Consider the following 23,941-nt stretch of genomic DNA (forward strand, 5'->3'; position numbering starts at 1 on the left):
AGAAGAAAAGAGGAGTGTAGTAATTAAAGGGAGAATGAGGTGTGAAATAGAATAGATGTTGATGTTGGTGTGTCTCAGTCTTTCTTTGTTAGTGTGTTTCCGTTTTGTGCGATGCGTTGTGTTTGTTTGGGTGATGTTGTTGTTGTTGTTCTGTCAACTGATTGATGCCAGCCTGGCATCTCCGCCATCATTGATTCTGGGTCCCATTTCCCCCCTCTCTCTTCTGTCAACCCACATGCGGTCTCATTGCCCCATGCACTCCTCCAAACCTATTTTCTCTCTCTCTCTCTCTCTTCTTTTTTCTTTCCCTTATTTTTCTTAATTTCTCCCGGTCGAATTTACGGTGTCTCAATTTTTTATATCTCTATGAATTTGAAAATTATTTTAATTTATTTATTTTTCAGTACAATATGTGGACTTTTTTTTTTGTCAGTCATATACGTGAATTAACTGAGTTATACTTATTTTTATTTATTTAGTAGATATATATATATATATATATTTTTGGGAGAATTCTACATTTTGTTCAATTCATCCTCCATTCACGAGTCACACACTTTCCATACCACCTTTCACACGGTCCACGTGTCAGTCTGACAGTCAACTCCCCCACTATCACCCGTCCACGTGTCAAGGTTTCACACAACCTCACCGCTCCCTATGTGTCGTCTTAGTATTGCCCATTTTTCCTCCCATTTTTCCTCCTTTTACCCCTAGGTTTACAGAAATGCCAGGAGAGTCCCCACGCTCAAATTTTACTCCCGCAGAAGGGAAGTACATTACATTACACAGACACAACACACCCTTTCTTTCTTTCTTTCTTTCTAATCTTCCCCTGATGGAGGGCCGTTTCAAACAATTTTGTCGGCGAGAGACGTTATTAATCATATTCACAAAGAGGGTAATTGCCAATTAGTGGCAATTAATATTCTTAATGAATTTTCCTTCTTTTGTTTTTAATTTCAATCCTATTCTACCAAGCAAGGAGGAGGAGGAAGAAGAACAACCCACAATTTCTTCCCCCAACTTCTTCTTTTCATCTCTCTCTCTCTCTATAATCTCTTCTCTCTTTGTGTGCATTTGGAAAGCTGTCATTCCTACATCCTATACTGTCTCTCCTTCCTTCCCCCACAATTTCCCTTTTGTAAGTTATTGATTTTCTTCTGCATTTATATCATTAATGCTTGTTTGCGAATACCCATTTGATTTGTTCACTACTCTCACCCCTTTTTTGTTCTCTTTTTTTCCTGCTTCAGCTCGCTCTGCCTCGCCTCTTTTGCTGCTGTTTGGTCTCTCTCTCTCTCGGTGTTGTGGATTCTTCATCTCGTTTTCTTTTCCTTTGGTCATTGTCGTCTACCGGCTTTGACCGATGAAGATGCTAGTAAGTACGTTTCTTTTTATCTGGGAATGTTTGCTTTCAATTCTTTTGCACTTCCTGATTGTTGATTGTTGATTGTTTAGTTTAGTTTGGTTTTGGGTGCTCTCGGATTTTTTTTTGCCCCCAAATGAATGCTGCTCTGAAGATTTGTGTGAAACCCCTTTTCGTTTTTTTGGATGATTTAGTTTTTTTTTTTCAATGTTTTTTCAGCATCAGTTTACCTCGGGTTCTCTCTTTTTGCTCTGTTATCTCTGTTTCTTTCCAGATGGTCCAGAAACCCTTTTTGACTTTTCGTGATTTGTATTCCTTCTCTTCCTCTACTTTTTCCCCTCTCTCGCCATAAACATTTCCTTGATGTTGATTTTCCTTCAGGTTCCAATTTTCCAGATTTGATGTGCTTCTACATTCGGATAGTTTGACCCCATTGATTTCCGAATTTGATGCTTCAATCTCTCTTTGATCTGCTGTTTTTTCTTCTTGCATTAGTTTCATACTTCCATTGCCGATTTTTCTCTCGTGCTTTAACAATTTGCATCCGCTATCTACTTGAATCAGCAATTTTGGGCGATTTGTGAACATTTTCATCAATGCACTAATGTTTCTATTCATTTTTGGCCCCCCTACTTTTCTACCATTGCTGTTGTCTTGTTATCTGCTTTAGTTGGTTGATTCAATCAATTCATGTTTTATTTATAACTTTCTTCTGGTTCTCTCTCTAGGTGGCATTGCTTTTGTTGCTACAATTGAGCAATGCTGCGAGAATAATCGGTGAAGAACTCAACGGTGGACAGTGCGATTCGAAACCGACATTAGATCCAAGACCACACAGTGTGTCTATTTTGGAGTTTGGTGCTGTTGGAGATGGCAAAACTCTCAACACCATTGCCTTCCAAAATGCCATTTTCTATCTCAAATCCTTTGCTGATAAGGGTGGAGCTCAGCTTTATGTTCCACCGGGAAAATGGCTCACTGGAAGCATTAATCTTACCAGCCACCTTACTCTCTTCTTGGAAAAAGGTGCTGTGATTCTTGGCTCTCAGGTATGCTCTCCCTTTATGGATGAACAAAGTCGTCTGCAAACAAGTTTTTGTTTCTAGACATTTGTTTTTGACACATTGATCTTTCTATTAAACAGGATCCGTCCCATTGGGAACTTGTTGACCCCTTACCTTCATACGGTAGAGGCATTGAAGTTCCAGGGAAACGATACAGGAGCTTGATAAATGGGTACAATTTGCAAGATGTGGTAATAACAGGTTTGTCACTCTTCTAACCCTTGATTTAGAATCTCGTTTGTGGGAAACTCGATTGGTTTCTATTAACAAATGTTACAATGTTGATTTTGGATTGTGCTAGGTGATGATGGGGTCGTTGATGGACAGGGCTCAGTTTGGTGGGATTGGTACAGCTCTCATTCCTTAAATTACAGCCGCCCGCACCTTGTGGAATTTGAGGATTCTAAATATGTGGTTGTTTCAAACCTTACTTTCTTGAACACTCCTGCATATAACATCCATCCAGTCTACTGTAGGTATGTTGGGAAAAGCCTCCTAGTTTCTGCTGCCGATGCTGGTTCTGCTCACATTTCTGATTTATGTCTATCTGTTGTTTGTGAAAGAACGTGCATTAAATTATACGTTTTTCATGTGCAGTGATGTCTATGTTTACAATATCTCTGTCTCTGCACCTCCTGAATCTCCTTACACAGTTGGAATTGTTCCAGGTTTGTGATGCTTTTTCAGCTTCCTCATTGTTTGAACATTTTGTGCGAGTATATTGGTGATGTGCTCACTCTCTCTCTCTCTCTCTCTTCTTTCTCTCTGCCTTATAGTGATGTGACACATCCTATGGCTGAATGGCTTGAGCACCATTGAAGAATCTCTCTCACTCTCCCTCTCTCAAACACACACACACACACACACACACACACAACATTTAGTGCTTAGAAAAAGATGCTATCAAGAGTAGCTGTTTGTTAGCAGATATTCTAATACCAACACCTTGTATGATGGCGCTTTACCAAGGTCCCATTTGATAGTAATTTTGTTTTTAGTTTTTGTATCATAGTAATTATGCTTGCTTCTTTATAGTTTCTTTGGTATGTTTATCAACTCTCTTAAAACACATTTGAATTTGTAGCTAACTTTCAAAAACAAACACCAGTTTTTTAAAAAACTACTTGTTTTAGTTTTCAAAGTTTGGTTTATATTTTGAAATGTAGATAACATTACAAAGAAACACATATGTGGTAAGTAGTGATTATAAACTTAATTCTTAAAAATAGAAAATAAAAAACAAAATGGTTATCAAACGGGCTCCAAATTCACCAAGTTATTGTGTTTTTGTGTTTTAGGGCTGTGCTCTGTGGTAATATCTATTTTTACAATAAAACATAAGAAACTAAGTTATGATTAAATGGCAACGAGTTGGACTGTATTTAGAGTAGGAGTTGTTAGGAGGTCAAAAAGATTTATGGTGGGACACAATTTACACATACATGAATTTCAATAATGATGATCAATCCCAGAATTCAAGTGCTTCTAAGACCTAATTCTTTCTTGTTTATGATTAATATGGTGAAGAGGGGCATGTCTTTTCTAAAGAAAGTTTTGATTGGTGCTTTCAGATTCTTCTGATCATGTATGCATAGAGGGCTGCAACATTGCCACAGGATATGATGCCATTGCCTTGAAGAGTGGTTGGGATCAGTATGGTATTGCCTATGGCAGACCATCTAGAAACATACACATCAGAAGGGTCCACCTTCAGTCATCTTCAGGTTCTTCCATTGCCTTTGGTAGTGAGATGTCTGGTGGGATCTCTAGTGTTCTTGTGGAGCATGTGCACCTGTACAATTCATCTAGTGGCGTTCAATTTAGAACTGCCAAGGGAAGAGGGGGTTTCATTAAAGGAATAGTCATTTCAGATGTTGAAATGGAAAACATAGCCACAGCATTCAGTGCCTCGGGTCACTTCGGGTTGCATCCGGACGATGAGTTTGACCCTAATGCTCTTCCAATTGTCCAGGACATAACCTTGCAGAATGTGAGAGGCACAAACATTCAAATTGCTGGAAACTTTTCTGGGATCCAGGAATCTCCCTTCACTTCAATCTATTTATCCAACATTACCTTTTCAATCAATTCATCTTCTTCCACTTCTTGGATCTGTTCAGATGTTTCTGGGTTTTCGGATTCCGTGATCCCACCCCCCTGTTCTGATCTCAGTACTCCATTTTCAATTTCTTCCTCAGCAGCAGCCTCTTCCCTTGTCAATTCAAGTGGAAAAACTGCTGTCTTATGAAAAACCCTTTCCATCCAACCCAAGCTACAAGAATATATATTTCAACCACCATTCTAAACGAGGGAAAAAAAAAAAGAAACCAAAACTTTCAATCATTGCCTTCTCCAAGTCAAGCCAGATTCTTTCAAATAAAAATCACATGTCTAGATTACTTGTTTTCTTCATTCCCTTAGATTTGCTTTTCTTCCGATGTTGCGGTCTGCAGATTTATTTGTACAGCTTCATTTCTTCATTCACGTGTAAGGAAATTTTTGGTAGTGATTTTTACAGGTCTTTCGGTATCGTCGGTGTTGTTTTTCTTTAAATTATTCCCCCTCTCTCCCTCCTTCCCCATCTAAAGAGCTTTGTGCATTGTAATTTCACTGTAAATTGTTCATTTGTTGTGAAGGGCTGAAAGGATAAAAACTAGTTGATGTGAAAAGCAATTCACGTGGAGCCAAGTGATTGGAATAAAGGGATCTTGGTGACACTCTACTGCTTGTGAAATTGTTAAGTAATTTAAGCTGGGTGTTTTTTTTTTCCATTTCAAGTATACATTTCACTTAGTCGTTCTCTTCTCTTCCTGTTTTGTTTAGTAATGGATCATCCTTTCTCAACATTTTCTTCCATAGATTCTATTCTCACAATGTATGCAAACAGGCTGCCACATGTCAACTAATTACTGGTCTGTCTCTCACTGATGACTGAATGGTTAGCAGACTGGTCTGGTCAGCTATACTATACATCTACCTGCATTATTCCATCAGCGTTTCTTGGGTCTTATCTTTCACTGTCCTTTCACATGTGCTTTTGCATCCCACATTAAATTATCTTGAATTATTCAAACATTATTGACATGATCGATTGGTTTTGTTCTAAATTTAGTATGGAATCCGACAGCTTCTGCTGTAATGTAAAAGACTGAATGTCTTCTTGTCCTTTTTAACATTTTATATTGGTGCAGCTCCGGCTGGAAACATTGCCTGAATTTGATTCTAGATTCTGATCTTTTGATTGGTTTGGGACATTTGTCGTTTGGGTTCTCAGTTTTGGTCAATGGGTTCTTTTTGATTCAATGGTTAAATGAGCTGCAGAATTAGATCTGAAGATTCAATATCTGGAAGACCAGAAATTCATTTCATTCTGTCTGATCGGATCGCTTGCTGTTTTTGAGTAAATATTGGAACTTTATTGTTTCTGTAACATTTCGAAGCCATTGGATTGAAGCCATAAAATGTTTACAACTTTACAAGATTCCCACGTCTCACCTTTTACAAGAATGTTCTCCAGGCGATTATCATCTATCTATCTATCACAAAAAGAAGTGGAATTTGGGATCTGATTCTGATTCTGATTCTTCCAGCACTTCCCACGTTTGGAATCTCATTCGTTTTTCTTGCGTGCCCATCAAAATGTCTTGTACATTAATCCCTTCCCCCACTGAACAGTGAACTGTAGATTTTTACCAGATGGGTCTGTTTACTTTCCCGAGAAAAAGGAAAAAGAAAAGGAAAAAAGGAACAATTTTTCTGGGAAAACCGAGTGTGGTATTCTGGTTCTCACATTAAGGTACAGGCGTTTGGATTCTCATCGCTGAATATTGATGTGATGTTTCCATTGTTATTGCTTGTGCCTGTGTTATAATACTCTTCACTGTAACGGTCAATTATCTTTGGACTGTAATGGGTGGGCTGCTGCGGCGTATGTTCGTAGGCGTTTGGTGAGGGCTTGTGGCTCGTCAGTGGCCGGATGTACTCTGTCACGTACGGCGACGGCTTGTGTGTATTGTAGCTGTGTGTCACTGTAACCGGTGCCGCTCCTTGAATGTTGTGGTGGTAGCTGCTGCTGGTGCTGTGTCCGTGGCCGTGTTCGGTTGGTTGGTGGTGGATGACGTGGCCGTTTTCTGATGGTCGATGGTGGACGACGTGGCCGTGCTCTGGTGCTTGGTGGTGGATTACTTGGCCGTGCTCAGGCGCTTGGTGGTGGACGACGTGGCCGTGCTGTGGCGCTTGGTGGTCGATGACTTGGCCGTGCTGTGGCGCTTGGTGGTGGATTACTTGGCCGTGCTCCGGTGCTTGGTGGTGGACGACATGGCCGTGCTCTGGGGCTTGGTGGTGGACAACGTGGCCATGCTCTGGGACATTATGTTGGACGACGTGGCCAGACTCAGAGGTATGTTGGTGGACGACGTGGCCAGGCTCAGAGGTATGGTGGACGACGTGGCCGTGTTCAGGTGCATGATGGTAGGTGACGTGGCCGTGTTCGGGTGCTTGGTGGACAGTGACATGGCCGTGTTCTGGTGGCTGATGGTGGGTGACATGGACCTTGTTAAGAATATAAATGAAATAATTAAAAATATCTAAACCTATTTGCTTAAAATTTTGAATTTTTGTTATAATCTCAAATTTTATTCTCATTAATATAAGGTTAAATGATGGGAATGAAGAATGATATTGTAATATATTAGCTTTTTAACTTTTGAATTGAGTGATAATTAACATACCTGTCCAGTCTCATGCAACCCATGAGGCTGGGTCATGACGGTCGGATCAGAGTGTGAGCCCGAATGCGTTTCGTGGACGACCACGTGCCCTGGTGTTATTTCAGTGTGTGAATTTCCATTGGACCCACCCACAACCACCACCTCGTGCGATGGAATATTGGCCGTTTCGCCACCGTGATGCTGCGGCGGATGATGATCCGGCGGTTGGGCAGCAGCATGAGGATCCGTGGGCTGTTCGGGATCGGAACAGATGGTGGCAATCTTCCTGGTTTTCTTAATAGCTTTCATGATCTTGTCAGGATCAGCCCAACCAATGATGGTCAATTTCTGCTGAGGAAAGTCTATGTAGAGATCGTAAATGCCTGCAAAAGAAGAAAGAACAAGGGAGTGAATAAGAGAGGAAGAAGAAGCAACATTTCAAACAAATATATATTAGCTCACCATTGATCCCATATAATGCTTTCTTGATCTTTTGAACACACCCATTACAGTCCATCCGGACCTTGATCTCAGTGATCTTGGGTTTCTGCAGAAATCAAAGCATTTTAGGCAAACGATGAGATGCAGAGGAAGATGAAGAAGAAGGATTTTACCTCGAGCTCTGGAATCATGAGGGAGAGAGTAGAGAGAGAAGGAGGAAAGGAAAATGGGAAGACAGAGAGATTATGTGGAGGGTGGAGAGATTATAAACGAAGAATCAGAATAGAGAGGGGGGAAAGAAGAAGAGAGGGAATATTTAAAAGGGTGTGGGACATGCAAGGAATCTTTGTTGGAAGAGAGAAAAATGAATTGAAACCGACCATTTTGGAAAGAATATAAAGGAAAGAAGAGGGTGGGGCGTTTGGGTTTGGATTTTGCATATGCAATGTTCGTGGTGTCTGTCCACATTGTAAAACAAATGTGAAATGTGATGAATCGAGTATTTTGGAGATTAATGGCTCTGTTTTTTGGGTGATAAAAAGTTGCACACAGCTGCTTTAGTTTACTTTACATTATTCTGCCTAATCCATGCCTTCTGGCTTGCCTTCCTCCTACCTTTCAATCTTTACCATTCGTCTCTGCCACTCTGGACTTGGAATCTACACAATATATATATATATATATATATATATATATATATATAATCTTTTTTGAGCCCTTTTGATGGAGAGACGCTCAAACCCAAAAGACGAGTTCTTTTGACTCATGCATTTAGTCTTAAGGAACGGTCCAATTGACAAGGATTTAGAGTCTTTTGGTCATAATGGTTTAAAGGTTTAAATTCGAATATTCTGATGAGCTTAATACTAAAAACTCTTGGCATTGGGGCCAAAGCTGATGAGTTCCACCTTCCAATTCTAACAAAAAGAAACAGTGGTATTTCGAGCGTTGGATTAGCTCTAGCTTTGAGTGGGGAGAATTTAAGAAACTTGAGTTTATAAAACCCATGTTCGTGAATGAGTAAGTTTGGAATATTGTTGAAGTCTGAAGATTTTACCAAAAACATGTTGAAAGTACGTGATGGACTTTTACAAATTGAGAACCAAACCGGACTTGTGTTGGGAAATAATCCTCTAACCTAACGTAATATAACAAGTTCTCGTCCCGTAGGACGAAGCAAATTATAGATAAGTAATAATAAAAAGAAACAAAAGATAGGAGTTTAGTTTATCTTGGTTAGTTCCAAACTCGGGACTACATCTAGTTTTTGTAACGGTAGGTTCACTAGGTAGGATTTGATGAAGCGTATCCTCACAGGTGAACGGACTGCTGACACATTCTTTTCCCTCTCCTCATTTCAATACAGCCACCACCGCTTCCATTCTTGACGTTTGAAATTGATTGTTTCTAGTTGAAAGTAGTATTGAATTAATGCGATTATGGGCAAAATCCGGGGGTGGCTCCGGCTGTCGCTAAAAGCTGCGGCTCCTCCAGGTGGTGGAACTGGAAGCTGCCGCGCATCGCAATTGGCATACACTAAAATCAAAAACCCAATTAAATTCTCAACTGTTCTGATGTTGCTATAAAACTGGAGTGATTGTGCAGCGAAATTAGAAGTAAAAATGGCGGGTGGCGGTGCGATTAGTTACAGTGAGGAGTTCATCAGCCCGGTGGCGGCGGCGCGGCTGTTCAGGGCGATGATCGTGGAGGCGGACCACCTGATTCCTCAGCTGCTCCCTCAGGCCGTCAAAAGCATCGAGCTCTTGCAAGGCCACGGCGGCCCTGGCACCATCAAGAAGATCACCCTCGCCCAAGGCCAGCCTCCCTTCCCCTGCTTTATATTTGTTTATGCTTTTCGGACAATAAATCACTGCTGAAATCAAAAGTTTAAATCGATGGATTTTCGTCCCAATCTCTACCCATTTAGTTTTTCATCCTGTAAAATTCTCCACAAAATTAAATTTTACAGGGGTAGTGGAAATTTCTTGCGGGGAATTCGTGGATCGAGTTCCCCATTTCTTCTTTTACTTTGTAAATTTTTTTTCAATAAATATTTTTTTAAAATAATTTTTTATTTAATTGTCCAGTTTCTATCGTCTAATTCTCGCACATATATATATTGGCAACGGTAAAGAAGAATACATGGATTTTTCTGAATTTTTTTAGCATAGGTACGTGTAAAGAAGATGATATAGTTATTTTAGTATATATTTAGTAAAAGAATGAAATTTCTTTTTATACATCTATGGATAAAGAAATAATATAACTAATTAAGTGTATATATATAAATGATGAGCGACGCAAAACGTATTCCCCATCCCGTCCCACGAGGAATTTGAACGAGGATTCTCGACCCGGGTCCCCATAGGGATGGACCCATAGGAAAAATGAACATCCCTAATACTCCCTTAGGTTTTAAAAATTAGAACCAAATCCAAATTCAACACGTGAAAATCATAATAAATAGAGGAAAATAATACTGTATGAGTTCAAATTCAAACATAGGAGATACTTCCTACTCTTGTCTAATACCAATATTGGAGATAAACAAACCATCACTCAACTCAAAAACTTGTACGAACCAATAGATTTGGTAAATTTAAGATTTGGTAAATTTAATTCATGATTCATTAAATTAAAGTGGTGATTTATCATTTATGGCAGGCAGCGAGACAAAAATTGTGATCCACAGAGTGGACGAAGTGGATGAAGAGAAGTTGAAGTATGGGTACAGTGTGATCGAGGGAGTGGGTCTAGGAGACAAGGTTGAGTCCATCTGTTACGAGGTGAAGTTCGAGGGAAGCACCAATGGGGGAACCAAAGGCACCACCATCGCCCGTTACCTGCCGAAGCCTGGAGCAGAGGTTACAGAGGAAGAGATCAGGGCCGAGGAGGCCAAGGCCAAGGCCATTTTCAAGGTCATTGAAGCCTATCTCATCCACACAAACCCACATTAACCCACCTATGCTTTTGCTAATTATTTTCAATTTCAATGTTGGTTAAAAAACTTTCAAACTATACATGTTTCTTGTTACTCATCAACTCATCCTCTCAATGAAAAAATTCCAATTCCGTCTTCATTAAGTGGTTTTGAGAGTTGATATCGAATCGATCTTTGAAAGATCATTTTCATGGAATTGTTTGGCGTGTTTGGAACTTTGGAATAACTGTATTGTATATATTTGGTGTGAGGGAGCGGTGAACTAAATAATTTAAAGCGGGTTTATTGAGTAGATTTGAGTAGGGTTTGGATTTATTAAGTCTTTGGAGGTTTGTTAAGTCTTTTTCAATTATTTCTTACTACACCTATTGGTAGGTGAAATAGAATTTAGAGCATAATTCAATTAGATAAGAATGTCTATTTCAAGAGTATAAGAATCAAAATAAACTAAAGTAAAAAATATAAGTATGTATTATTTATTTTGAAAACAGCAAACATTATAATTTACAACTATTAAAAAGAAAAGGGAGTTTAAGAGATGAAAATTATTTCTTCATTAATTGAAGCGACAAAGAATGTTTTCGTCGCAAAAACTAGGGATGAAATGTGTCTTCATTGCAAATAGAAAAATAAAGGCACATTTTTAAAAATCAAAACGTTGCGGTTTTGATATTAGGCAATAAAAATGGAAAAAGAACAAATACAAAAAAAATAAAAAATAAAAAAATAAAAAGAAAGAGCAACACCCAGAAGCATATGTAGTGAATTAGAAGAAGTTTAGGCATCGGGGTTGGCCAAGAGATAGGCCTCGATGGCCTTGAAAAGGCCTGCGGATTTGTCCTTGGCCACTTTAATCTCCTCTGGGTTCAACTCCACATCCTCTTTGGTGTAGTATTTGTTGTTGCTCCTGAGGATCGACCTGCCCTCCGCTGATGCCTCGACTGTTATCTCCGCCTCTGTCTTCTCTATCGCCCCTCCGATCACGTCCCCTTCGATTATGGCATACTTATACCTCAACTTCTCTTTGTCTAGTGCCAAAACTTTGTGCTTCACAAACTTGTATTTGCTCCCTGCCCAATCCAACCAAATACTTTCACCACTTAAGATACAGTACTCTGAAACAAGTAATGTTTTGACTAGTTGAGTTTAAAGAAAGTTTTTTTTTGCAGAAGAATTGTTATTCACTTGGACCGAAGTTGATCTGTTTCAAGGAGCCAGGGCCACCATCACCTTCAAGGAGCTCGATGCTGTGTATAGCCTGAGGAACAACCTTGGGGATGGGGTGTCCGAATCGAGGACGAAGGCCTTGAATGCCTTGGCTGCGGGGATGGCGGAGACGATTTCTGAGGCGTATTCTTGAACACCCATGATTGGAAAAGCTTTTGAAGCTGAAGGAGATGAAATGAATAAGTAGAGATTAGAGAGGAGATAATATGAAAATGTGAGAGGTGTGTGGAAGATGAGGTGCTATTTATAGTCTTAGCATGAATTAGGCTTTTGGCTACTCGTGAAAGTGCATTTTGGGGTTTCAAAATCAATGCCATGGCCTTTCCCTTTTCTTGGCAAGTGCAACTAATTAAGGCGAAGGTCACAAATAATAAGGCTTTGTAAATATGGATTTAGGTGAGGCGAATAGTTTTAAGGGGGTCAGTGGATTGGGTAAACCCACACATATTCATGTAAAAATAGTAGGTTTGATTTGATCATACAGTGACATGTTCGATTAAATAATTTGTTAAATTAAATTTGATATGTAATTTTCTTGTATCGAGTTGATTGAACATACAACATGGCATATTGTATATCTGTCAAGAAAAAAAAAACATGACATATTGTATAACTTAATAGAATATATAGTTTAATAAGAAGTTGTGATTGATCTGGTACATCCTCCTTAACTCAAAAGAAAGGAGATATTATATTTATTATACCTATAAAAATATATACTATATTTATAAATTCTACGAGAAAATTCTTTTTTTTTTGTTCATCTCGATGAGTCAAGTTATTATTCAACATTTTCTTTCTAAGTTTTAGCATTCTTATATCTTAAAATTTGTCATACTAAATTATATTATTAACATATGAAAGAAGACTTAAATATATTACTTCTAATAAATGTAAATAAAAAATCTATATATATCTACAAATAGCATTTAGCTTTTGGAGTTGTAAATAAATCAATGTGTGCTTGGACTAATTGATAATATTTTTTAAGAGTAAGCGTTGTATTGATTATCTTAACAAAACTTTAATAAATCAGTGTGTGTTTGGACTAATTGATAATATTTTTTAAGAGTAAGCGTGGTATTGATTATTTTAACAAAACTTTGGATTTATTTTTATGATTTATAAGGTCAATTGATTTTGGCGATGAATTAAATTATACCCTATTTGACGATGCATCACACCACATTATTGATTAAAACTCCAAATGTTTTATTTTATTATATTAAAGTTTAATAGCTCGCTATTGTTTTTAACCAACAAAATTTTCAAAACCAAACTATAGCAAATTGTTACTTTTAAAAATTGCTGACTCAAAATCACCGAAAGAGAGGGAGGTGATGGAAAAAATCTCATACATCCATCGCATGCAAATAATAAACAAAAACAATTGATAAATTAAAAAGAATTCTCTCCGACCCAGTTAGACAGGGATAGTTACAAATATGATAAAAAATTTTAAGGAAATAACAAATTTAGGATCTACATTTTAGATTTGCAAATATAGCAAAATTTTTAGAAAAAACGGAGGTCTAATAATAAAATGTCAAATTTACCCTCGTAGCATTGATATACCATTGATATAACACTGATATATATATACTGATATATCATTGATATAACTTCTTATATAATTATATTATTTACTATTTATTAATTTACCACTATATTATTGATATATCTTTGATATACCATTGATATAATACTGATATACCATTGATTTACTTCTGATATATCTATGATATCTACCAATATAATTTCTAATATGGTTTATCACTGATATACGTATGATATAACTATGATTTCTACTGATATAAATTATTATATGATTATATAATTTATTATTGGTTTACCATGCTGATATAACACTTGTATATCTGTGATGTATACTTGATATGTTTTTAAATTACTTCTTATATAACTATGATATCTACTAATATAACTTCTCATATGATCATACGATTTACCACTAATATAACTTTGATGCATCTATGATATATATTTAATATATCTCCAATTTACCATTGATATAACCATGATATCTACTGATATCTAACATTGATGCATTTGTGATCTATATCTGATGTATATTAGTGGCATACTATGCATCTCTAATATATTATTGATATTACAAATATATTTTGTATGTCACCGATATACATCAGATGTACATCAAATGTACATCAAAGATACATCAGATATATATCATACAAGATATACATAGGTATATCATTACAAAATTAGAGGTACATCAGATTTATATCAGATGTAGATCGAAAATATATCAGAGATCAATTGGACGTATATCAGATATACATCTATCGGACGTATATCAGATATACATCCATCAGACGTATATAAGATATACATCGGGTGTATATCAGATATCATAAGGGTAAAACTGGAATAATAAAAATTCCGAAAATAAAAATTTAAATATTTTGCCATATTTGATATACCAGACTTAAAATATTTCAATGGATAGAACTCAACAAAAACATGAACCAACTGGAGAACACCCCTCTTCCTTGTACTTTTCTAATGTGTCGAACAATTACTCTTCTACCAAAATAAAAATCTTATAGACATCCTTCACTTTTGGTAGTCATCAAGACACCTCGTAAAATTTCAAAAACATTAACGTTAGAACAATTTGTAAAAAAATTTAATATACATTTCTTTAATTTCAACTATTGGTGGTGAGAATTCAAACCTTCAACCTATGGATCAAAATATATATCTTAACCAATTCAACTATTCTTAGGTTGTACAGGTAGTGATTGAATTAAAATTAAGTAACAAAGAATATGCTTGATAAATTCCAAAAACCCATAATCTAAAAAGTAGGTGTAATTAAGTTGCAATTATAATGGGATTTAGCTAATCATTCTAGAATAAAAGACAAATTTACATAAATTTTTGGCAGTGGGTGAGGAAATTGGTCAAAATAGGGAGTCTGCTCTCATGTTGTTTTCACAAGAAATATATTTGTTTTCTTGTGGCCAACTTCCATTGGCCTAAAAAATTTCAAAACATATTATTTAAAAACATTGTTTTATTTGGGCGGCCAGTGGATGAACTTTCCTTGGTGAAAATAGTAAATATTGAGGTGGAATTCAGTTTCTTGAATTCTTTAAGGTTATTGTTTATTTTTTCTTTTTAAGAAAAATTGATGAGATCAAAATCATGCTTCAATATTAAGAAGGCAACTTAGATAAAAGATTGATGAATGTGAAATTTTTTTAATTGGTTGTAATCTATTTTGTAATGCATTTGGTGAATGAATTTGATAAAAGTAGAGCTATAGAGCTACAATCACATGGAGTTTTCTTGGCATTCACGCAACTCCAATTAGATCAGATTAGTTAGCTTATCTAAAATTTAGTCATTTTTTATTATAGTTTTTCAAATTCATAATATTACGAAATGGTTTTAAAAATGAAAGTAGGTGAAATCTGATAACCATCTTGTGAGTTAGAGTTAATGCTAATATTGACGGGTCTCTCCACTTACTTGATTTATGTTGTATTTTTAATGTGGGAAAGAAAGTGGTGTTTGAAAATATTGAAAATCGGTTGAGTATACCAAATTTAACATCCGAAAGTTAAATTCTTGTATTGAGAATTTGAATATTATTATTTAGTTGTTATGTTTATTCATTTTATTAAAATTGAAGTTATATCTTTAAATAAGAAGTTAGTTTTTTTTTTATTTTGTTAAACTTACCTCAGTGTTAAAGTTAAAGTTACGGATGTGTAAAGTTAAATATTTTTTTTTGTGAGGAGTTACTTATTTATGCAACTATATATAGTTGTACTTTTCTATTCTTATTTAAGTTTTTCTTCCTCTTAAAGAATCATTTTTTTTTTTTTTTTGTTGATGTTTATGTTGAGAACAAGTGTCTAAAAGTTCAGTGAGATCTGAGTAGTTCAAGATTATCATTCTGCTGGAGTTAATTGTTGTATCTTATTGAGACAATTGCTATAATCTGCTAGCAACTTGTGATACAAAGCGAATATTTGTCTTCAGGCTAGCGATATTGAAGCCTGCTTCAACTGAACTCATTAAGTTTTATTGTTTATCGAGTTGTCAAATTCTGTAATTATTTGTAACCAGTTACATTGTAATCTATTTTACCATTTTTTTTCCTTTCTTTTGGTTGTTAGGGCTATCCTTTTTTTCCCTATCATTTGAAAGCCTACTACTCAGTTATTAATTGATCTAGTATAGCTTTAATTGTCATGAAGCCATTATGTCTCATTTTCTTCAAGAAAAGGTCATCAATGGTTGCAATCTCTACTTGTAGCCAAATTTCCAATCAATAGTTTTCAAAGCCAAATAGTGTAACTTGAGGTTAAATGAATTGGGATTCAACCTTAAACAAAAGTAAGCAAAAAAGATGTCTTATTTAGCTTTTAGTGGGTGTGGTTGTAGAAGTTTGATTGGGTGTGTCAGGTGGAGGACATCGATATGCCAAGAAATAAAACATAAGTTATTTAGCCAGCTCCACCTCGAACCTTTTGAGGTGGAGAACTTAGTCATTCTTCCCTCATTGATTGACATCGTCCGTATTAAACCTCCCAGGTTCGATCTAAAAGATCCAATAGGTTCGACCTTCACTCCGACTAAGGTAACCCCCTGTCGCGAGGTCTGATTCAACACTTATAAATAGATGGCTTCATTTCAACCTCAGGTATCAAATTTCTCATCGAACCTATTATTAAGTCTGAGCTAATTACTGACTTGAGCATCTGAGATTTTGCCTTCTTGTGCAGACATTTCCATCGTGCTTGAAGTCAGAGCCAGGGCCGAGGTCGACCTTGACCAAGATTTGACCTTGTTCATTTACTTGCATAAACAAAGTTAAAATATCAAGTCAAAACAACTTTTGAATTTACGTGAAATGAAGTTTTAATTAGAAAACTATAATTTATTTGAGAATTAATAGTTTGGTTACACACATAAATTGATTTTGGATGTAATTCTTTCCATCATCAAATTCAAATAGATGCCTATTCATAGTACTCTTATTGATGGAAGTTTTAATTACAAGAAAATTAGTTGGTGTATGTGTGCATAGTATATTTCAATCAATACACACAAGAAACTTTCACAATTATTCTTTTAATTTAGTAGCTTTTTGTTGGGCACGTGGCATCATTAGATGAATTTGAAAATTTTAAAAAGAAAACCCTTCATGGTCAAAATTTAAAATATACTTGCAAATCGAGATTCAATATTGTGCACACCATTGATAATGTGAATATATTATTAGGAACTTGAATATAACTCATCTAGTTTAGATACTACTTCTGATAGAAAGATAGTGAATTCGAATCATCCCACTTTTTTACTAAAAACCAATCGAAAGATATGATTCTTTTATTATCTTCAAGCAAAATATATGATTCATTTGTTATCATTAAAGTAAATGTTTAAATATTATTTTGGTCCTAATACTTTCGGTCCCGTCATTTTGGTTAATGCAGTTTAAAAACATTCAATTTTGTCCCCATACTTGCAACATTTGTTCATTTTAGTCATTGTATTTTCAAAATATCCATTTTGGTCTCTGTAATTTTAAAAAATCACCAATTTGATCCCTATTTGTAAAATTTTAACACAATGAAAATCTTTCAATACAAATCTATGACAACATTTCAAGAAATTTAGTTAACGAAATATCATACTAAAACTATGATCGAAAAAAACGAGATAAAAAAAAGAAACAAAAGAACCAAAACAGTCACCTTTAAAAGTACTTGAATTAAAATATGCCTATAAAGGTACATGAATTAAAACTATTAAAAATATAAACGAAATGTACTACAACTAACGAAATAAAGTGGACCAAAATAGTATTTAAACTTTGTAGAATGGTTTCACGGGAGATTTGATGGTTGGGATGACGAAGTGTGAGAGCCCATATATCTAAATTGGGCCGTGAAAATGGGCCGCCTTTGAGCCCAATGAGCCCGTAATCAGTCCAGGCAGCCGTCAGGAGAGAAGATTCGTGGAATCGAAACTCCAAAGATCCAGATTCGAGGAAGGATAGATCGGTCATTAAGAGAAAAGATGGAAGGTCGAAATGGTACTTTCAGTGGCAGATACCACACAGCCATTACGCAAGGATACGGAGATTGGTGGGGAAGATGACTAAAAAGGCGCTCAAAATTATCATTCTGGACGCTTCTCGTCCTCCTCTGACCTCACCCTCTTCCCTAAAATCTCCCTTCCTTTTTCCTAATTCCACAAAATAGGGCACAAATTTTCCCAAATCTTTCAGTTAGTTATCTTCTCACTAGATTTTACAAAACCCTAGTTTCTCCTTCTCCTTCTTCTTCTTCTTCTTCTTCTTCTTCCCACTGTATATTCAAACAAAACCTAGGCTCCTTTTTCCCCTCCCACGGTGCCCTATCGTTTGTTGCAATGTCAGTCTCCGGTGGGGTTTCGATTGCCAGAATCCGTGGCGAGAATCGGTTCTACCATCCACCTGCGATGCGGCGACGTTTGCAGCAGCAGCAGCAGCAGCAGCAGAAGCAGAACGCCTTGGATTCTAATTCTAAGGAGGTTGCTTCTTCTACTAGGATCGATGAGTTGGACAAGAGGACTGAGTTCGATGAGTGTCGTTCTTGGTCCACTCGCTCTGATTGCTCCGTTTCGGATCGAACACTTGCTGATTCTACTAATTTGGATCGCTTCTTGGAGCATACTACTCCCCTCGTTCCGGCTCAATGTATTCCTAAGGTATTCATTCCCCAAACTAGTGTTTCCTCTTGCTGTGCTCGTCGTTTTGTTTTTTCGGTTAACTTCAAAGTAGTGCCTCATTATGATGGTAACCGAAGATATTTGTGTAAAGATTATCCTTTGCGAATTAACTTATGTGATGTGCGTAGAGAGCAATCAAGAACGATTCTTGTGATTATTAGCTTCCCGATGTTGTACTTCAGTTAATTAACCTTACATTTCTACCGTATTATTTTTAAGGTCTTTTCCCCTCCCCTTTTGTGCTTCTACATTGTATCTATAACTGTTGGAATCTTAATCTTAGTTTCTTCTTTGGATTTCCCTCATTTTTGCTTCTCTATTTTATCTATGAACACTTTAGTTTGAGTTTCTTTTTTTACTTTACCATTTTTTGCTTCTCTATTTTTTCTATGACCTGTTTAATGTGGATCTTAGCTTAAGTTTCTTTCTCTAAATATCTGAATTCAAGTAATTTTCCAAATCATTGAGTTGCTCCTAATTCCTAAAATTGGTCTTCTGGACGTTCAACAGACGAGCCTGAGGGGTTGGAGGACTCGTGAAGTCACAGAGGCGCCTCCTTATTTTGTGCTTGGTGATCTCTGGGAATCTTTCAAGGAATGGAGTGCATATGGAACGGGTGTCCCTCTTTTGTTAAATGGTAGCGACTCTGTGGTACAGTACTACGTTCCCTATCTGTCTGGCATTCAACTCTATATAGATCCATCTAAGTCCTCTGTTATAAGGTGAGGATTCTTTATTGGTCACCCTGTTCTTGTTTCTTATTCAGTATTTGCAACATGTTTTGTTTTTTCCTCTGCTCTTTTTATTTCCGAGCCAACCTTTTCGGTTGATTAAATTTGATAATTACGTGTCTATATCTGTTGGTTTAGAAATAAGTTTTTGCCTGATTGGCTGACTCTATCAATTTCATTGAAATCTGAGGATTTGTTTAACTTTTTTTATTTTATTTAAATACATAGGAATTAGATTATACCGGTTGGAATGCCAGCTACATTTTATCCTAATCTTGATAAGTTATACGTGTGACTGTCTTCATTTGGTACCAATTTCTTAGCCTTTTAAAAATATGTTGATTGATTCGAGCAGTCCCATGTTACTGATATTTTCATGTTTGAGGGTCTATGTATTATTGTTCATGATTCATCTGCAATCTGCAGTTCATTGAAATATTCAGTTTGTAAGGGCGCTATTGCCCTTTGATTTTCAATTGTGTTGAAAGGTGATATACCTGTTTTCTTGGGTAATGATTAGGCATGTATTGCTCATCTTATGTGGTTGCTGACTTTTTGAACATATCCACTTGGGTCTTGTCAATATATGCATAACATGGCTTGGCTTTGTTGGCTGTTCATTTTCCTCCCTTTCATATAATTTTAGTGTCTTTGCACAATAATTCTGATGACCATCATTTGTGATTTAAAAGATAACAGTAACAGGCCTTAAGCTGTGGCATCATTTGCCCCTAACACTAACCCATGTTATGTTAATTATTTCACCATCTCATTCATCTTTCCTTATGAGCTGCATGCATTAAGCTTTTTCCTTTTCAGTGGGCTTTTTCCTTATTAGTGAAGTTAATATCTTCTAGGTTATGCCATTTGCATTTTCTTTTTCAAAAATGCCTATTCTACATTATTTGTGTCATATGATTATTAATATGGAAAAGAATCATGATCGAGTTGTATTATTATTTTCTTAGCTAGCAAACATGGCAAGGTAATGGGTTTCTGGATATTCTAAATTGGTATTATATAAGTGTTCTATTTACATGAAGACTTGAAGTGCTGTCAGAAATTGGGTACATGGGATTAGTAAGGGAAGTTGTAATTTGATATTGTATTTTGTAGTAGAAGGTGTAGTGTGGATAGTGATGCTGAGTCCTCAAAGGAAACAAGCAGTGATGGAAGCAGTAATTGTGGAACAGAAAAGAAGATGAAGGCCGTTCTTCAAGATGAGTGGATCCATCACTCCACTATTCTGGGGTCACAAAGAGTTCAAATGAATGTTCCTTCTGCTGAGTCATCAAGTGATGAAAGTGACTCTTGCTACCCTCATGGTCAGCTTGTGTTTGAATACTTGGAGCGAGATCCACCATTTTGTCGTGAACCATTGACTGATAAGGTTGGTGCATTTTATTTGGCTGTTGTCCGTGGGGGTTATTACACCCTCCCTCTTCATCTTAGCTAACATTAACTTGCATTCAACAGATCACTATCCTTGCATCGCGTTTTCCTGAATTGAAGACACATAGGAGCTGTGATTTATCTCCTTCCAGTTGGATTTCTGTGGCATGGTATGTTTGTTTTGCCTCCTCTGGATTCCATACTACTATGATCCTAATCTGTTACTCTGACATAGTAAATTTCTCTACGAAGGTATCCAATCTATCGGATTCCAACGGGTCCGACTCTACAAAGTCTAGATGCTTGTTTCTTGACCTTCCATTCTCTGTCAACAGCATTTCAAGGTATTTCCTTATCTCATATTTTTATGAATATATATGTCATCAATCAATCTCCATGCCAGTGTATATTCTGCATGCCATTTTTTCCTTTTGGTATAAAGTTGGAGTGGATTGCTTTTTGGAAAAAATGTTCTCAAGGGCTACAGTCAAGTGTAGTTTGGTATTGTTGTAGTTTTGATCACCTGTAGTAGCTGTAATATGGGAAAACATCAGCTGTGACATAAAGATTCTGAGTATTTTTCATTTGAAAAAATGGAGAATTGAGTATTAAATACTTTTGTAGAAAACTTTTTAAGATAGTGTTTATTTGTTCAGGTATGGCCGTATGATGCCTATAATATATCAGCTCATAGTTTACAATTTGATTATGTTGTTTAAGATTTTCATAAATTGCATATATAAGAAAGACGTTCAGGAAAAACATTTCCGAATGGGGGCATCATAGCTTTTGTTTGGAACAGGCATTGGCACCGATGGTTTGCAGTTCCATTGGTCAAGAGCTAGAGAGGTGTACACTGCTGATTGCCCCCTCAAATTGCAGTTGCCAATATTTGGACTTGCTTCCTATAAGTTCAAAATTCCTTTTTGGAATTCGACTGGTGCGGAGGAATGTCCGAAGGCCAACTCTTTGTGGCAAGCTGCTGACAACTGGCTCAGGTTATTAAACGTAAACCATCCTGATTATAGATTTTTCGCATCTCACAATTCATTCTGGAGATGATAACAAGGGTAGTATGCATGATTTCTTAAATGTGGGATTACAGTGTCTTAAGAGGAGGATCTAATTCCTAAGAAACTCGGTTCTCCTGAATGTTGTGAAAATTTATATGGCATCTTTAGCTTTTTTTTTTTTCTTTGAATTTGTACGTTTGACCATATAAAGGGTTTTGTACAGGGAGAATGATGTTGATAGTAATATTTTACGGTTGACATGGGGATTGGGTTTTAGGATAGTAGTTATTCTGGGAGCGGCCAATCCCCTATGGTGTTAGTCTATTCTTCCATGTGTTGAGATATGAGTGAGTGGTGATGGGAATAGGGCGGTTGTGGACGAGCAGAGAAACTGCTGCCAATAACAACACCGCCTTTTTTTTTTCTTTTTACTTTAAATTGTGGATTAGATTTGTAACTTTCACTGGCACCTCGATAATGATGAAAAGTAAATCTAGTGTGTTAACTACAATCTCGCCGTATTTAACAGTTGATGTGATAATTTATTTACTGCTGGGTTTTAAGTGTTTTGAATACCATCTTTCTGCTCTGTATGACTTGCTATTGTGATCAAATCGTCAACATTTTCTATGTGCATTTGTTCTGTATTGTCATGTCATTTCATTCTTTTTATTTGGGATTCCCTTCATAGTTGATATTTTTATTCGCTAAGAAAGATGATGTTTTTTGTTTCTTTTTTCAAGTTACTTTAGTATTGGACAATTATTTATGTTTCTTATTTCTCATTTTTTTAGAAACCTTTTGCTATTGTTTTGAAATTTTGAAAACATAAAAAGCCAGTTTTTTTTATTTTTTGTTTCTGCTTTTAATCAAGTTTCCTTCTTTATTCAATTAGAAAAAATGAAAAAAAAAAATAGTTATCAAATGTAATTATATGTTTCTTTAACGAGAACCTTATCAAATGAGTACTTTAGTATTTTCTTTTCCTCCGTAATTTTAAGAGAACCGATAGCCAAACTGATAGATTAACCACCATTCATGGTGTCATTTATGGGATGTTTTATAAGCAGAGTAGTTTTAATTTTCAGATTGATATTTCACGAACTTTCGACCTTCAGAGAGATTACTAGTGCTGGTTGAGTTAGTTGGGTGAAGGTCTCAACTCTGCTTTACGTTGTGTCGGGTAAATTTAATTTGCAGGAACAAAAAAAATTGCAATAGTGAAGGTGACTGCAGCTCATTAAGATAACTTAGGGTCCCTTGGTCCTACAGGGCGGTTAAGGAGTTGTGTTAGGCTGAGTCGTGAATCAATGTTAATTCTTAAGGTATGTTTGGGAGTTGCCATTGTCAGTTACTTTTCTTTCCATGGACGATGTTTAGCAAATTAAAAATTGAGTTTAGGAAAATTGAAAATCACTTTAAATTGATTTTTAAGGTATTATTTGGAGATGATTTTGAAAAATTAATTATACTTATCTCTTTTTTCGAAATCACTAATTCTACCTCACTTCTCAACACACTTCATGTAATTCATACTTTTTCAAAGATTTAGTAACCAACATGAAATCTAATTACACAAGTGGACTGTGTCAGGGCTTCTTGGATTGGGCCTTTTTGATGGCCCATTATATAATCATATTAAAGGACAATAGGAAATTTAATTACATAGAAGCATTTTTTGTCGAACTCTTGTAGAATGATCACGTGACAATAAGCATTACAGGGTAAATTTGTCTATCGCTGGAACACACTGAATGGCATAATTTTGCTCAAAGGCACAATAGTCCTTGCAAAAAATAAAAATAAAAACCCCAATCCACAAATTGAGGTCTTCATAATTATTAGAGGTATGCATTTTCAATGTAATATATATATCAAAATTTAAGCCTATTTATTGTGAACTTAGGATTATACTTTTATGAACCATTGGTTATCACAAACTCATTTACAAAAGTTTAGATTTCATCATGATTTTTCTGAGAGAATACTATGATACCTACAAACCTAATATCTAAATCCATAATTCATCGAAAAAGTATCAACAGGAAGGCATAACATCTCTATTTATATTTAACACAAAAAACCCATTACTAAAACTAATTAACAAATTTGTTATCTCTCTACGTCGTATGTAGCATACATGTTATTGTCGTAAACTACAAATACAGAATGGATTATAAAATTAAAGTTCAGACTCTTCATGCGTAGCTTTCGTAGCGCAGTTGGTTAGAGCCCCCGCTTAGTAAGCGGGAGGTCTTGAGTTCGACTCTCAACGAGATCAGTTTT

At 36.1% G+C, this 23,941-nt stretch overlaps 4 protein-coding genes and 1 pseudogene across 7 annotated transcripts; 3 read left to right on the forward strand and 2 right to left on the reverse strand.

The window, feature by feature from the left end:
* Window positions 1–778: 778 nt before the first annotated feature.
* LOC111009229 (Pectin lyase-like superfamily protein) lies at window positions 779–5,204 on the forward strand. Its single transcript, XM_022282244.2, has 7 exons — window positions 779–1,144; window positions 1,257–1,381; window positions 2,098–2,418; window positions 2,514–2,634; window positions 2,735–2,909; window positions 3,031–3,101; window positions 4,005–5,204. Exons 2-7 carry the CDS (start codon window positions 1,370–1,372, stop codon window positions 4,679–4,681), a joined length of 1,377 nt encoding a protein of 458 aa, XP_022137936.1. The 5' UTR covers window positions 779–1,144; window positions 1,257–1,369; the 3' UTR covers window positions 4,682–5,204.
* A 578-nt stretch (window positions 5,205–5,782) lies between these two features.
* LOC111009317 (uncharacterized) lies at window positions 5,783–7,902 on the reverse strand. Of its 2 annotated transcripts, none has more exons than XM_088124643.1 (4): window positions 7,757–7,902; window positions 7,605–7,689; window positions 7,164–7,525; window positions 5,783–6,963 (listed from the first exon to the last, which is right to left on the reverse strand). In XM_088124643.1, the coding sequence occupies exons 1-4, from the start codon at window positions 7,772–7,774 to the stop codon at window positions 6,220–6,222; spliced, it is 1,209 nt and encodes a 402-aa protein (XP_087980769.1). In that variant the 5' UTR covers window positions 7,775–7,902; the 3' UTR covers window positions 5,783–6,219. The 2 variants fall into 2 exon arrangements, with proteins under 2 accessions (XP_087980769.1, XP_087980768.1); XM_088124642.1 differs by having other exon boundaries at window positions 5,783–6,984; window positions 7,757–7,901.
* A 475-nt stretch (window positions 7,903–8,377) lies between these two features.
* Window positions 8,378–10,720, forward strand: LOC111009316 (major allergen Pru av 1-like). The gene is made up of 2 exons (XM_088124644.1): window positions 8,378–9,398; window positions 10,248–10,720. Exons 1-2 carry the CDS (start codon window positions 9,206–9,208, stop codon window positions 10,538–10,540), a joined length of 486 nt encoding a protein of 161 aa, XP_087980770.1. The 5' UTR covers window positions 8,378–9,205; the 3' UTR covers window positions 10,541–10,720.
* A 334-nt stretch (window positions 10,721–11,054) lies between these two features.
* LOC111009455 (major allergen Pru ar 1-like) lies at window positions 11,055–12,178 on the reverse strand (annotated as a pseudogene). Its single transcript, XR_002601224.2, has 2 exons — window positions 11,710–12,178; window positions 11,055–11,594 (listed from the first exon to the last, which is right to left on the reverse strand). The product of XR_002601224.2 is annotated as a major allergen Pru ar 1-like (transcript).
* Window positions 12,179–17,869: 5,691 nt separating this feature from the next.
* LOC111009428 (heat shock protein, putative (DUF789)) lies at window positions 17,870–22,166 on the forward strand. 2 transcript variants are annotated; one of them, XM_022282505.2, is made up of 6 exons: window positions 17,870–18,498; window positions 19,030–19,241; window positions 20,367–20,640; window positions 20,727–20,812; window positions 20,895–20,986; window positions 21,445–22,166. In XM_022282505.2, exons 1-6 carry the CDS (start codon window positions 18,181–18,183, stop codon window positions 21,702–21,704), a joined length of 1,242 nt encoding a protein of 413 aa, XP_022138197.1. In that variant the 5' UTR covers window positions 17,870–18,180; the 3' UTR covers window positions 21,705–22,166. The 2 variants fall into 2 exon arrangements, with proteins under 2 accessions (XP_022138197.1, XP_022138198.1); XM_022282506.2 differs by having other exon boundaries at window positions 20,370–20,640.
* Window positions 22,167–23,941: the final 1,775 nt, after the last annotated feature.

Source organism: Momordica charantia, assembly GCF_013281855.1.
Source record: "Momordica charantia cultivar OHB3-1 chromosome 5 unlocalized genomic scaffold, Mcharantia_2.0 BLBB01000005.1, whole genome shotgun sequence".
NCBI classification, from domain to species: domain Eukaryota; kingdom Viridiplantae; phylum Streptophyta; class Magnoliopsida; order Cucurbitales; family Cucurbitaceae; genus Momordica; species Momordica charantia.